Here is a 16201-nt window from a genome sequence, read left to right on the forward strand (position 1 = left end):
AACATCAGAACAAGTGCATCATTTGTAAATGTGTATTGAATCAACAAACAAGACACTTTTAGCAAAGCTGCATTGAAGATTCATTCATTCAATTCAATTCATTCAAGATGTTTGTTATTTCAGATATTTAATCAATATTTCAGCTGTGGAACACAAGTCAACTGGAATGACTAAACAAAAATTATCTCTGAAATAAACAGAAAAAGACGAAAATGTTTTGACTGAAACTCGACTAATAGCTTGAGTTCTCGTTTGACTAAAACTCGACTAAAATATGTAGACTTTCAGTCTAAAACATGACTAACACAAATGATATGTGAATGACTAAATGTGACTAAGACTAAGAATGAACTTTGACACAAGACTAAGACTAAATTGAAAAATGGGTGACAAAATTAACACTAATAAAAAGTGCTTTATAAGTGCGATAAAATTAACAACAAGTACTTATTTATCGCATTACACCCCCCCGGCGCAAACAAAAATGATGACAAATCCTGTATTTGTGTGTATGGTGGTGGTGGGGAGGGGGGATGGTGTATAGAGGAATCGACTTGTCCGACCTTCTATGGGCCTTATTAGCACAACTCCTCTGAAACTGATTGGTGGAATTCAACGAAACATTGCACAATGGTAACATTCATACTATAAGAAAACATTCATGAAGGAAAAATAATTCTAATCTGACATCTTCAAGGAGACATAATTGGGCTTTTGTAATTGATTTATCATATGATACTGACTAATAAGCACTACTCCTACCAAACCAGTGACTGGATTTCAGTTAAAATTCACACAATGGTAGCATACCATATGAAGATGTGTATGAAGGAAAATAATTCTGATCTAATGTCTTCAATGGGAGAGGTCTTTTTTTAATACAGTCAATTACATGTATAAACAGTAGGCTCTTCAACATAGTTGCTGATTTTGCTAATTCAGGTATTTAATCACAAAAGATTTATGACTATTGATAAATAATACTTGGAAACAAGTACAGTACAGTGGGGTGAGAGGGTTGGTTTTAATCAACAGCATTGGTTTTGATCATTTGGTATGTTTTTATGTCTCCCCAGATGAACCGTCGCCCAGTCTGAGGTCAAGAGCGCTCTGGAGCAGGTTTTCATCCAGGATGTCTCTGTACATTGCTTCATTCATCTTTCCCTCAATCCTGAGTAGTCTCCCAGTTCCTGCCACTGAAAAACATCCCCACATCATGATCCTGCCACCACCATGCTTCACTCACACCAAAGAGTTCAATCTTTGTCTCATCAGACCAGAGAATTTTGTTTCTCGTGGTCTGAGAGTCCTTCAGGTACCTTTTGGCAAACTCCAGGCAGGCTGTCATGTAGCTTTTACTTAGGACTGGCTTCCATCTGGCCACTGTACCATACAGGCCTAATTGGTGGATTGCTGCAGAGATGGTTCTCCTTCTGGAAGGTTCTCCTCTCTCCACAGAGGAATGCTGGAGCTCTGACAGAGTGACCATCGGGTTCTTGGTCACCTCCCTGACTAAGGCCCTTCTCCACCGATCACTCAGTTTAGACGCGCGGCCAGCTCGAGTACTGGTGGATCCGAACTTTTTTCCTTTACAGATGACGAAGGACACTGTGCTCATTGTGACCTTCAAAGCAGCAAAAATGTTTCTGTACCCTTCCCCAGATTTGTGCCTCGAAACAATCCTGTCTTGGAGGTCTACAGATGATTCCTTTGACTTCATGCTTGGTTTGTGCTCTGACTGTGGGACCTTGTATATAGACACGTGTGTGCCTTTCCAAATCATGTCCAGTCAACTGGATTTACCCCAAGTGGACTCCAGTTAAGCTGTAGAAACATCTCAAGGATGATCAGTGATTTCTTATTATCTCAGAAATCTCAAAAAAACTTTTTAACATTGTCATTATGAGATATTGTGTGTAGAATTTTGAGGAAAAAAAAAATTCATCCATTTTGGAATTAGGCTGTAAAATAACAAAATGTGGAAAAAGTAAGGCGCTGTGAATACTTTCCCGGTGCACCATAATTTATCCTGATGAATCACAGTTCCTGATGCCCCCTGACTGATTATTCTGTCATGGTACTTTTGTAAACATCAGTGGCAGGCTGGAAATACTTTTTTAATAATTCCCGTGAAAAACGCCAAATATCATTAATTTAACATTAACAATGTTGATTTTACAGCATCTGCAGTGCTTGGAAAAGCTCTTTATATTGTTTTTAAAATTAACAAAGATGGCTCTGTCCATTTCTCCTGTTGCTCTGCTGCACACATAAGTCAAACACATTAATTGCCAATCTTATAGAAGTAATTTAAATCCCACACAAACTCACTGTTTTAAGATTAACACAGTGTATTCCAAAATAAAGTGAAAAGTGTAAAGTGAAAACTGCTGTTTCTGAGCATCTCACACATTTTTCCACTCTATGTTCCATAGGATTTGAGCCAACTTCAACTAGCGCTCCTGCACAATGAGACACATCAAAAAAAAAAAAAGAATGGAAAAAAGCAAAAGAGCAACAACAGAAAAAAACACACACATGTGGTCATGTAAAATACATATGACGTGATTATTCACAAACAGCAGACACATTCAACAACAGCCAGGCAGCAATGGCACATAAGCAAAAAATACAAAACAAAAAACAAACCCTCCCTTCCATCAGTTGGACAGATTGTCTTAAATAACGCAAAAACCCCATCAGAGTCTCACGCACACGCTTGACCTGGAAACATTAATTAATAAATCTAGGCTGTGTGGGAATTTTAATGAACATTGCCACATTAAACCGTGCAGTGTGTGACGTCCTGCAGGATGCTGTGGTGCAGCAGTGCAACACATGAAGAAGGAAGCAGGAGAAAGGAGAGACTGCTTCATTTTTACCTGGCGTTTGATGAAGCTGGATGTTGTGTCTGAGGACGTGCTGCCATCCGAACGTTTGAAGCGGCTTTTCCTTTTCGGCAACTTTCTGGGCAGCTGTAATGAAAAATAAACATACAGCAGATATTCAGGATCACAACAGTGAATCGAATAACTCCATCCATCCATCCATTTTCTTCCGCTTTATCCGGAGTCGGGTCGCGGGGGCAGCAGCTCAAGCAAAGCCGCCCAGACCTCCCGATCCACACACACCTCCCCCAGCTCTTCTGGGGGAACCCCAAGGCGTTCCCAAGCCAGCCAAGAGATGTAGTCCCTCCAGCGTGTCCTGGGTCTTCCCTGAGGCCTCCTCCCAATGGGACGTGCCCGGAACACCTCTCCAGCGAGGCGTCCAGGGGGCATCCAGAAAAGATGCCTGACCCATGGCAACTGACTCTTTTCGACGTGGAGGAGCAGCGGCTCGACTCCGAGCTCCTCCCGAGTGACCGAGCTCCTCACCCTATCTCTAAGGGAGCGCCCAGCCACCCTGCGGAGGAAACTTATCTTGGCCGCTTGTACTCACGATCTCGTTCTTTCGGTCATGAGCCAAATCTCTTGACCATAGGTGAGGACTGGAATGTAGATCGATCTCACGCTCCATCCGTCCCTCACTCGTGAACAAGACCCCGAGATACTTAAACTCCTCCACTTGAGGCAAGGACACTCCACCGACCTGAAGAGGGCAAAGCACCTTTTTCCAGTCAAGAACCATGGCCTCGGATTTGGAGGTGCTGATTTTCATCCCGGATGCTTCACACTCGGCTGCAAACCGCCCCAGTGCACGCTGAAGGTCCTGATTTGACGAAGCCAACAGAACCACATCGTCCGCAAACAGCAGAGATGAGATTCTGTGGTTCCCAAACCAGACCCCCTCTACACCCTGGCTGCACCTAGAAATTCTGTCCATAAAAATAATGAACAGAACTGGTGACAAAGGGCAGCCCTGGCGGAGGCCAACGTGCACTGGAAACAGGTTTGACTTACTACCGGCAATGCGAACCAAGCTCCTGCTGCGGTCGTACAGGGACCGAATAGCCCTTAGCAAAGGACCCCGGACCCCGTACTCCCGGAGCACTCCCCACAGGGTGCCCCGAGGGACACGGTCGAACGCCTTCTCCAGATCCACAAAACACATGTGGACTGGTTTGGCAAACTCCCATGAACCCTCGAGCACCCGATGGAGCGTGTAGAGCTGGTCCAGTGTGCCGCGACCAGGACGAAAACCACACTGCTCCTCCTGAATCCGAGGTTCGACCATCGGTCGAATTCTTCTCTCCAGTACTCTGGAATAGACCTTACCGGGGAGACTGAGGAGTGTGATCCCCCTATAGTTGGAACACACCCTCCGGTCCCCCTTCTTAAACAGAGGGACCACCACCCCGGTCTGCCAATCCAGAGGCACTGTCCTCGATCGCCACGCGATGTTGCAGAGGCGTGTCAGCCAAGACTGTCCCACAACATCCAGAAACTTAAGGTACTCAGGATTGATTTCATCCACCCCAGGAGCCTTGCTACCGAGGAGCTTTCTAACCACCTCAGTGACTTCGGCCTGGGTAAAGGATGAGTCCGCCTCTGAGTCCCCAGTCTCTGCTTCCTCTTCGGAAGACGTGATGATGGGATTGAGGAGATCCTCGAAGTACTCCTTCGAACGCCCGACAATATCCCCAGTCAGGGTCAACCGCTCCCCACCCGCACCGTAAACAGTGCTGGTGGAGAGCTGCTTCCGCCTCATGAGGCGTCGGACGGTTTGCCAGAATCTCTTCAAGGCCGACCGATAGTCCTCCTCCATAGCCTCCCCGAACTCCTCCCAGACCTGAGTTTTTCCCTCTGCGACCGCACGGGCTGCGGCATGCTTGGCCTGCCGGTACCTGTCAGCTGCCTCTGGGGTCCCACCTACCAACAAAGATAAGTAGGACTCCTTCTTCAGCTTGACGGCATCCCTTACTTCCGGTGTCCACCACCGGGTTCGGGGATTGCCGCCGCGACAGACACCAGAGACCTTGCGACCACAGCTATGAGCGGCTGCATCGACAATGGAGGTGGAGAACATGGTCCACTCGGACTCCATGTCTCCAACCTCCATCTGACCTTGCTGACAGAGGGTTCCGCCAGTCGTTCCCAGCAGACCCACACGATACGTTTGGGCCTGCCAGGTCTGACCGGCTTCCTCCCCTCCCAGCGGATCCAACTCACCACCAGGTGGTGATCAGTCGACAGCTCTGCCTCTCTCTTCACTCGAGTGTCCGAGACACGTGGCCGAAGGTCAGATGATACGACTACAAAGTCGATCATCGACCTCCGGCTCAGGGTGTCCTGGTGCCACGTGCACTTATGGACACCTTGTGCTCAAACATGGTGTTCGTGATGGACAAACTGTGACTAGCACAGAAGTCCAACAACTGAACACCACTCGGGTTCAGATCGGGGAGGCCGTGCTTCCCGATCACCCCCCTCCAGGTCTCACTGCCGCCGCCCACGTGGGCATTGAAATCCCCCAGGAGAACATTGGAGTCCCCAGTCGGAGCGCTATCTAGTACCCCTCCCAGGGACTCCAGGAAGGTCGGGTACTCTGCACTGCCGCTCGGCCCGTAGGCCGAGACAACGGTGAGAGACCTGTCCCCGACCCGAAGGTGTAGGGACGCGACCCTCTCGTTCACCGGAGTGAACTCCAACACATGGCGACTGAGCTGGGGAGCAATAAGCAATGCGACCCCAGCTCTCCGCCTCTCCCCGTGGGCAACGCCAGAAAAATGAAGCATCCAGCCCCTTTCCAGGAGTTGGGTACCAGAGACCAAGATGTGCGTGGAGGTGAGCCCGACTATCTCTAGTCGGTATCTCTCCACCTCCCGCACAAGCTCAGGCTCCTTACCCCCTAGCGAGGTGATATTCCACGTCCCAACAGCCAGGGGCTGTGAGCATGGACCCGGCCGCCAGGCCACCCGCCCTCACCCGCCACCCAATCCTCTCTGCACCCGACCCCCATGGCCCCCTCTGTAGGTGGTGAACCCACAGGAGGGCGGGCCCACGTCGCTCTTTCGGGCTGAGCCCGGCCGGGCCCCATGGGCTAAGTCCTGACCACCCGGCGCTCACGCGCAAGCCCCAACCCCAGGGTGACTGACAAAAAAATTAGTCCATTGCTATTTAGTAATAAATGCGAAGGTTTGCTGGTTTCTTCATTTTCTACCTTTATCAAATGTATATTTTTGTATTTAACACTGTTGTCCTGACAAACAAAAGGTATTTGAAGCCGCTGACTTGTGATCGACATATGTTATAGTTGTAGAGAGTAATGATCTAAAATTGGCAGCCTGGGGACCGGATACAGCCCACAAGATACAAATTCATGTCCCATTGTCGTTGTACGTTGTCATCTGCATGATAATTTTGTTACAGCCCACAAAGTGTGAAAATGTGCACACACATCGATGTGAAACACACACACACACATATATATATAAACCCCAATTCCAATGAAGTTGGGACATTGTGTAAAATGTAAATAAAAACAGAATACAATGATCTACAAAGACAAGATATTTAATGTCCAAACTAATAAACTTTATGGTTTTTGTGCAAATATTTGCTGCATTTGATACCGTGGATCATCATATTCTACTTGATAGGCTGGAAAATCATTTTGGGATTACTGGGAGTGGCCTTGCATGGCCAGCCGTTCTCACTGTGTTTTGTACAGTAACAATACCTCTAATCTTAGTGACATGAAATTTGGGGTTCCACAGGGGTCTGTCTTAGGCCCCCTGCTTTTCTCCCTTTATATATGGGATTGGGATTTAATAAGTTTTCTTCTTCCCACTCCTTTTCGAGCTAAATGATAAATTAATTGCATATGTACTGGATATATATATTATTTTCTTTTGTATTAACCTGCTCGAAATGAATAAATAAACAAACCCCTTGGGCACATATTGCACACATTAGAAATATTACTAGGACTGCTTTCTTCCACCTGCGAAATATAGGGAAGATTTGTCCCATCCTGTCTATGGCTGATGCTGAGACCCTGATCCATGCATTTTTTTCTTATAGATTGGACTACTGCAATGTTCTATTTTCTGGTTTACCGCAGTCCAGCATTAGGGGTCTCCAATTGGTTCAAAATGCTGCAGCCAGACTTTTGACACAAAGCAGAAAGTTCGACCACATTACACCCATTTTGGCATCCCTTCATTGGCTTCCTGTCCCAGTGAGATCAGATTTTAAGGTTCTGCTACTAACCTATAAAATTATTCATGGACTGGCACCTCCCTACCTAGCTAACCTAATTAAACCTTACGTACCGGCCCGGGCTTTACGTTCTCAGGGTGCAGGACTACTTTGTGTCCCTAAGGTGAATAAGAGGTCTGCGGGTCACAGAGCTTTCTCTTATCATGTCCCTGTTCTGTGGAATGATCTCCCGGTGTCAATAAAACAGTCAGATTCTGTGGAGATTTTCAAGTCCAGACTTAAGACGCACATATTTTCCCTTTCATATGGCTAGCATACTGGTACAGTTTTGTTTTACGCTTTTTACTCTTTTAATTAATTTATTAGTAATTGGAGCGGGCTGCAGCCTCAACTTTACCTAAATTCTGGGTCTTTTAGTGAAGTTTAGGGCTAGTGGCCGGCAATCACCTTAGTATTTCTCTGTTTTTCTTGTTGTTTAATGCTGGCAAATTATACAGTATTTTTTGTCTTTCTGATGCCTGATTCTGTTTTTTATCCCTGTTTAAGGTGCAGCTCGATCCAGAGATGGGAGTTGTATTCGTGTTGGCGATCCTCCTGTCCTGTGCGCCAATAGCATTTCTTGTATATTTGTCCGTGAATTGTTCTGTGAATTGTTCTGTAATTTATGTTTGTAGCATCGCCCAAGCACAGGGTCACCCCTTTGAGTCTGGTCTGCTTGAGGTTTCTTCCTCAGAGGGAGTTTTTCCTTATCACTGTTGCTCTGGGGGTTGGTAAGGTTAGACCTTACCTGTGTGAAGCGCTTTGAGGCAACTCTGTTGTGATTTGGTGCTATATAAATGAAAATAAGTTGAAAACTGAAATTGAAAAATTTGCTCATTTTGAAATGGATGCCTGGGACTTTTGGTCGGCACCAAGGTGCTTCTGGCGAACCTTGAGGCACCTCAGGAGGGGAAAATGCTTGTTGAGTGTTGTTAGAAGGAAAGGTGATGTAACACAGTGGTAAACATACCACTGTCCCAGCTTTTTTGAAACGTGTTGCAGGCATCCATTTCAAAATAAGCAAATATTTGCACAAAACAATAAAGGTTATCAGTTTGAACATTAAATATCTTGTCTTCGTGGTGTATTCAATTGAATATAGGTTGAAGAGGATTTGCAAACCATTGTATTCTATTTTTATTTACATTTCACACAACGTCCCAACTTCACTGAAATTGGGGTTGTACTGTACTGTTGTCTGTGGGGATCCACGGGCTGTAGATTGGGTGGTGTTTATAAAATAGGTAGGAGACATTTTTCAAGGGTGGCAGTAAATTGTGGCAAGTTTCTGTAATGAGTTGGAATGGCGTGTGAGTCCATAATGTTTTTAGAACCTTAGACCTCAACAGTTTTGAGAGGAAGAACTCAACCGATTATTTCCTGTTAATACGGAATTTTTTTAATGGTATTTTACTGTCTTAATGTCTTAATTGTTTAGGTTCTTGTTATCATATACACACTGTATTATTATTATTATTAGTATTTTATTTTAACTTTTATTTTGTCATTTGATTTTTAAATGGACCACAATGGAAATAAATGTTTTCACTTTCCTGTGTCATCCATGTATTTTTAATGTATTTACAATTATATTATGTACTTACACTGAACTTACTGGGGGTGGTGGCCATGTGGTTAATGCATTTGGTTTTAGTGCAGAAGGTTCCCGGTTCGAATCCCACCCTGCCACATTTCTCCATGTAATGTGGAGTTACGTCAGGAAGGGCATCCAGCGTAAAACTTGTGCCAACTCAACATGCAGATCCACCTTGGTTTTGCTGTGGAGACCCCCACTGCAAAACAAAGGAGCAGCCATAGGGACTTAATTTACTTACACTGAACTTACTAAATAAAATCACGTACGCACGCACTCACACTTTTAACATAAAGTTGTCAGGAAAATTATAATTTCTCTACATTGATTACAGACCTGCAGCGGGTCTGTAATCAACTTTTCTACAGCGCGGCTTTACTTTGAACCTTGAACCAATCGAAGCCATGGTTCGCAGATCGAAGCAGTGCTTCGATCTACGATTCCTGGATTTTATTTCGCTGTATCCTAATTTTTCCCCGCTAAAACCCTGGAGCATATGTCTGTGAGTAATATTTAAAATTTTTATGTTAAACCGACCTGTTGTGGTCTTCTGAAACAGTTGATAGATGTATTTTAGCCAGCATTAAGCTGTTCGCATCAGCACGTTTGTGTTGATTTGTTTTCTGTATAATTAATGGCTCAGTGTTCGTCATCATAAAAGAGTCAAATTGTAATTTTTTTTATTTATTTTTATTCATATATTAATAATAATATCAAAAACAATAATAATCTACATAATAGACAATAATAGTCAATAATAATAGACTAATAATATTACAATACAATTTTAGAGAAAGAGACAAAAAGAACCTAATGAAACAAAACACAACAGAAAAGATAAAACCATGCAACAATGAAAATAAATAATAAATATTGAAATAAATAACTGTTTCCTGTGAACACCTAGTGAGTAGCCTACTCTCGTTTAGGTTTTGAAACCTTGTTTCTGAAGTGTTTTTGTGTGATGTGCACAATTTTCAGTATTTAATACTACCAGTCATTTACAACCCTAGATAAACTTTGTAATATAAAAAAAATCAGTCCATTTTTGATTATTAACATTTAATTGTACTTTACTTTCAATACTTGAGTACATTTAGTTGTACATTACTTGTCATACTTAAGTACAATAAATACTAGATACTTTAAGACTTTTACTTGAGTAGCATTTCAATCAGTGACTTGAACTTCTACCAAAGTCATTTTTTTAAAATGGGTATCTGTACTTTTACTTAAGTGTGATTTTCCGGTACTTTATACAACACTGAAAAGGTATTATAAATGATTTCATCACATCTCAACATAATACACAAAATGATAGTCACAATTAACAGTCTGTGTATGAGAAAAGGGAATATAATTCTATTATGCTAATTCAGTATGATGTACATGTATATTTCTTTAAATTTCTTCATATTCAGATAGAAGCTGTGCAGCACACGCATGTGCCTAAAAACAGAAAATGTATCGTTAAAACAATAACATACATAAATATTGTGATCATTCATTATTAACAACAATGAGACTAGCCACGCACACATTGTTGGCCCACACAATGCTGGAAAAGGCCCAATGTTTTTATGATGAGTGGACCTTTGGCCTATTGGCATTTTTATCCATGAACATCCCTGAGTCAGGGTATCCATTGATTCCACAAACATTACAGCCTTGTGCATGTAGTCAAGGGCCGTAAACCTTTCCTCGCCAAGAAAGGTACCCAAGCCACTGATTTCCACAACCCTAAACAACATTAGGAATCTTATAACAGTCTTAACAAGCAAGACTGCATGTTTTACTCACCAGACAAATGCTTCTTTATAATTATTTTGTAAAATGACTCCATGTGTGAATGAATGACCCCGAATGGGACCGCCCACTTCAAAGGAGTTACAAATATAATGCAATGCTAAAATACCCTTGGTCATATGAGCATTGTCTTTGTTATAATTTGTAGTTGTTTAATTTGTGTCTCAGTACAAAGTGTATATATATATATATATATCTGTGTGTGTGTATACACTCACACACACATGTATGCGCACATGCATGCCCTCCTACAAACGCCATTAAAACACAAATATTGCTTATGACTGACTGATAGAGGGGCTTTATTGAACATTTACAAATTTTATATAAGACAATATAGGATCTGAATAATGTGTGTGTGTGTGACACACACACACACACACACACACACACACACACACACACACACACACACACACACACACACACACACACAAGAGGTCCGTCTTTCCAGCCGCAATTCGTTCACCGCAACGTAGCTTTGCACCTATTGCTCATAAAAACTTCATATTTGGTGGGTACATGCCTTGGAGGAGTACTTTGCATGGGTTCAAAGGCCGGTGACCTTGACCTACTTTTCAAGGTCACCAGTGGTCACAACTGTCAAATCCTTCGCCGCAATGTAGCTTCACACCTATTGCTCGCAGAAACTTCATATTTGGTAGGTACATGCCTTGGAGGAGTACTTCGCATGGGTTTGAAGGCCATTGACCTTGACCTACTTTTCAAGGTCACCAATGGTCACAATTGTCAAATCCTTTGCCACAACGTAGCTCGGCACCTTTTGCTCGTAGAACCGTCATACTTGGAGTACTTCACATGGGTTCAAAGGCTGGTGACCTTAACCTCCGTTTCAAGGTCACCAGTGGTTGTATTTGTTTTGAAGGCTGCCGACCGTGACCGACTTTTTATGCTCACTGTTTGTCACATCCTCTAAATAAATATTATGCCAATCTCCAATTTTTCATTGTATATCCCAGTTTACATCAAACACATAAGGTTCAACCAAATACCCACCCCATACAAGTACATATTACTGCACTCCGCATGGAAAATAATACTGCACATGGGGCATTTCGTGAAGAATGTCTCTAGTTGGATTTAGAAGTGTTTATTTCTTGCTAACGTTTACAAAATATAAGAGTAAAAAAATACGCCAGACAGATATACACAGCTGTCTCGGAGCAGATTCTGCCATCTTGGATTTGTTTGTTCAAGCGAGCAACCAATGTACATCACGCTGCTGTTACTTGGACTGGCAGTCACTGTGTTGCATTGCTCAGCATTTGCATAAAGTATACTTCTCGTTTATTTTGGCCCTGCCTAACTGGTGGCACGGTGGCCACGTTTCTTGTTGCTGTATACAATGTTATATGAGTAGTTGTCTGTCTGGGTGGCTGCCATCCAGGTAGACAGTCAGTCCATCTCCACATCTCTAAAATAACCATTTATCTGCCGCAGAAAGGTAAAACACTGGTGTCCCTTTGGCCTAGTCCAGCCACAGGGGTCCTCAACACTGGATCATACACAGAAAAACACAGCCACATGGCTAAAATATCGAAGCTGATGCTCCCTCTTAATTATACAAAGTCATTCCAACGGTACCCAAGGATCTTCTGAAGACACGTAGTACCCAACATTCATCAACTTAGGTGACTAGTTAGCTTCTAAGTATCACAACCATAGTGCAAGACAGGTAGCACCAGGATCCTAAAGACTTGGACCTTTGTTCTAATGCAAAAGTATCTGCATTGCCAACCACCTGTCCAGCAACCTCATGACTTCATAAGTTCGAGGACTCAGAGACATAAATGTCACTGCCGAGATAAGGTGAATGTCACTTCCAAGTGCAACATTTTCACTTTGGATGGTGATATATTCATTGATGCAAATGTAGTCCAAAACATATTAGGAACTCTCATGTATTCCCCTGACTTATCTAAAGAAACTTGGCTGTAAAAGTGATGATATATATTAAGAATGATCCTTGTGTTTAGTTTGTCCAGTTACTTATGGGAATAAAAAGGAGATTGTCTTCACAGATTTTGTAGTTAGTTGTATGCTTCCAGCAATGTGAGTGTCCAGGTTTGGAGGGGGCCTTAGAATACATTCTGTCATTGGGCCCAAAATTTGTACCCCCGCCGCTTCTTATGGGGTTTGAAATAGAGGGCACGATGTACACAAATGGCATAATTCCTAAACTGTAAATGCAATATTTGTGTTGGACCCCTTGAACTGAAGCTAATGGTCATTTCATTTCAACTCCTTTGTGATGGTGCAAACAGGCAAAAATTACAAACAAAAGTGTCACTGTCCATTTCCTTATGGCCCTTATTTTGCATTCATATTAAAGTCATTTTGCCAAGCAGCGCTTTATCCATATCTTTGTGCAGATATTCAGGATTTCTTGTACGTCCACCAAGGACGTAATAAAATCATCAGCGTTTATCTGTCTGTCTTTTAGCTGCAATACATCAAAACTACAGCACGGATTTTGACAAACATTTCACCACAGATAGATATTAGGCCATGGAAGAACCCATTAAATTTTGGAGTTGATCCGGATCCGGATTCTGGATTGAGTTTCACTTTATATAGGCTTTGAAGGATTACTGTAGCAGGATTATGTCAAAACTACTGCACAGGACTTTTGACGAAATTTTCAACACAGATAAATATTAGACCACGGAAGAACCCATTAAATTTTGGAGGTGATCTGGATCTGGATCCAGATTCTGGATTCAAGTTTCACTTATACAGTCTTTGAAGGATTACATCAAAACTACTTCATGGATTCTTTCCAAATTCTCACCACAGATACATATTAGGCCATGGAAGACTCCACTGAATTTTGGAGGTGATCCAGATCCTGATCTGGTGTTGCAGATCGAACAGTCCGCCCCTAAAAATCAGTCCGCCTTTTGCAGATGGAGACGGAGTCTCTTCACCCAAAGCAATCACATGAATTAATGGGATTATTAACCATCAGATGATAAAGGTAAACCCTCTTAAATCATTCTAAAGTCTTTTTTAAGCAGAAACTCAATGAAATTGAAATGACCAACACTCAGTGAACACATCAACTAGCAGATCATTTAGCTGCAGCGCTCTGATCGCTTCCGCCACCTTTTATGATGAAATAATACTGAATTTATGTGGAAATGATTGCTGTACAAAAGATTCAGATATCTGTCGCTGAGATAGATGATGACTGGAGTGAAGCAGAAACAAAGTGATAATCTGTGAACTGCATCATTAGGGGGACCGATTTTTAGGGGGACTGTTCGGTCGGCGATTCTGGATTCTGGATCAAGATTCACTTGATATAGGCTTTGAAGGATTACGTCAAAACTACTTCATGGATTTTGACAAAATATTCCACACAGATACATGTTAGGCCATGGAAGACTCCATTAAGTTTTGGAGGTGATCTGGATCCGGATTCTGGATCAAGTTTCACTTTATATAATCTTAGAAGGATTACGTCAAAACTACACGGATTCTCACCAAATTTTCACCACGGATACATATTAGGCCATGGAAGACACCATTAAATTTTGGAGGTGATCTGGATCCAGATTCTGGATCATGATTTTACATTATATAGGCTTTGAAGGATTATGTTGAAACTACTTCGCTGATTCTCACAAAATTTGTACCACAGATAGATATTAGGGCATGGAAGACTCCACTGAATTTTGCAGGTGATCCAGATCCTGATGTGGTGTTGCAGATCGAACGGTCCGCCCCTAAAACTCAGTCCGCCTTTTGCAGATGGAGACGGAGTCTCTTCACCCAAAGCAATCACATGAATTAATGGGAACATTAACCATCAGATGATAAAGGTAAACCCTCTTAAATCATTCTAAAGTCAGTTTTAAGCAGAAACGAGGCCGTTTTAAGCAGAACTCGATGAAATTGAAAATGACCGACGCTCAGTGAACACATCAGTTAGCAGATCATTCAGCCGCAGCGCTCTGATCGCTTCCGCCACCTTTTATGATGAAATAATACTGAATTTATGTGGAAACGATTGTTGTACAAAAGCTTCAGATATCTGTCACTGAGATAGATGATGACTGGAGTGAAGAACTGCGACATCAGGGGGAACTGATTTTTAGGGGGACTGTTTGGTCGGCGATACTGGATTCTGGATCAAGAGTCACTTGATACAGGCTTTGAAGGATTACGTCAAAACTACTTCATGGATTCTCACCACATTTTCACCACGGACACATATTAAGCCATGGAAGACTCCATTAAATTTTGGAGGGGATCTGGATCCGAATCCAGATTCTGGCTAAAGATTTCACTTTATATATGCTTTGAAGGATTACGTCAAAACTGATTCGCTGATTCTCACAAAATTTGTACCACAGATAGATATTAAGGCATGGAAGACTCCACTGAATTTTGGAGGGTATCTGGATTGGCGGCTGTCAGTAATCTCTGATTGGTCTTGTTGCACATGGTACTGTGTGTGCTGCAGCTGACAGTTTTCTGGGGCCTTGGGTCCAGATTGTTGCAGTGGGTGATGACAGGCCCTGTAGATTCAGGCTACAGGTGAGTCATAAGAACCCTGCACCTTCAACACCACTTCAAAAAAAAACAACAAAAAAAAAAACAGTCCCATCTTCCTGGTTTCTATGGTACCTTCCACCAAATGCTTTGCAACAGCATCAATGCAGATCCAAAAAAAAAAAGGCCCAATCTATACCTCTTATACTAAGCGGCAGTAATAATTCTGGATTTTTTTTTTTTTTTTTGCCCGATCTGCATTAATCTGCAGTTTTGTGACGGCGGGGCTAAAAAAAAAAAAAAACGCGACGCCTTTTAAACCTCAACAACAAGTAACAGGACACGCGCATTAATCAGCGCACTTCTGCCTCGATCGCACACACAACCGACGGGTTTTACATCAGAAAATCCTACCTGGAAATAGTGGGACTGAGACTGCGTGTCCACGGCAGACAGAGGGTCCACGAGCGATTTGGACATTTTGACTTGCACCATCTATTGAGAGCGCAGGAGGCGACGCGGCTTAGAAATAACTAAATACATGGATGTGCACGGACAGGCGCACGCAGCCGTGCACGAGACACAGTGGCACAGGGAGGGTGGGTGCGGGTGCACCCCCCCCCCCCCAAAAAATAAAAATAAAAATAAAACCCGCGAATGTTTGTGCGATCTGACGGCGAAGAACGAAGCAGCGAAAACAGTGAAGCCGAAATAAACCGAGAAGACTGAAGCGTCATCAGAAGCTTCTCTCTCTCTCTCTCGAAGCCATTTCTCTCTTTCTTAAAAAAAAAAACCCTTTAATTGTAACTCATTCCTCCCACTTTATTATCACCTTCTATTTCCTTTTTATTAAATCTAAATTATGAGAACATTGTACCAAATTCCCCCCCAAAAATGGAGGGAAGAGATTGATCCTTTTTTTTTTTTTTTTTTTTTGCATTTCCTTCCTAATATTAACAATTTCTCACAATGACTCAGTATTTCAAACATTTTGAGAAAAGTTTTAAATTAAATTATATAAACTCACAATTTTAAGATGATGAAAAGCTTTTGCTTAAATATGACAATATAATTTTATTTAATCCTTTATTTAGACAGGAAAATCTCTTGATACTCAATGTCTCATTTACAAGAGAGACCTGTT

At 42.6% G+C, this 16201-nt stretch overlaps 1 protein-coding gene across 2 annotated transcripts in view; it reads right to left on the reverse strand.

The window, feature by feature from the left end:
* Positions 1–15635, reverse strand: part of cacnb3a (calcium channel, voltage-dependent, beta 3a) — an 88037-nt gene extending 72402 nt beyond the window's left edge. The window contains exons 1-2 of one of the 2 annotated variants that reach the window (XM_034172837.1): positions 15472–15629; positions 2883–2975 (exon numbers count right to left, since the gene is read on the reverse strand). In XM_034172837.1, the coding sequence (XP_034028728.1) occupies positions 2883–2975; positions 15472–15552 (174 nt within the window). In that variant the 5' untranslated portion in view covers positions 15553–15629. Of the gene's footprint in view, positions 1–2882; positions 2976–15471 lie in introns of both variants that reach the window. The other variant, XM_034172838.1, reaches the window with a different exon arrangement.
* Positions 15636–16201: the final 566 nt, after the last annotated feature.

Source organism: Thalassophryne amazonica, chromosome 6 (genome assembly GCF_902500255.1).
Source record: "Thalassophryne amazonica chromosome 6, fThaAma1.1, whole genome shotgun sequence".
Lineage (NCBI taxonomy): Eukaryota > Metazoa > Chordata > Actinopteri > Batrachoidiformes > Batrachoididae > Thalassophryne > Thalassophryne amazonica.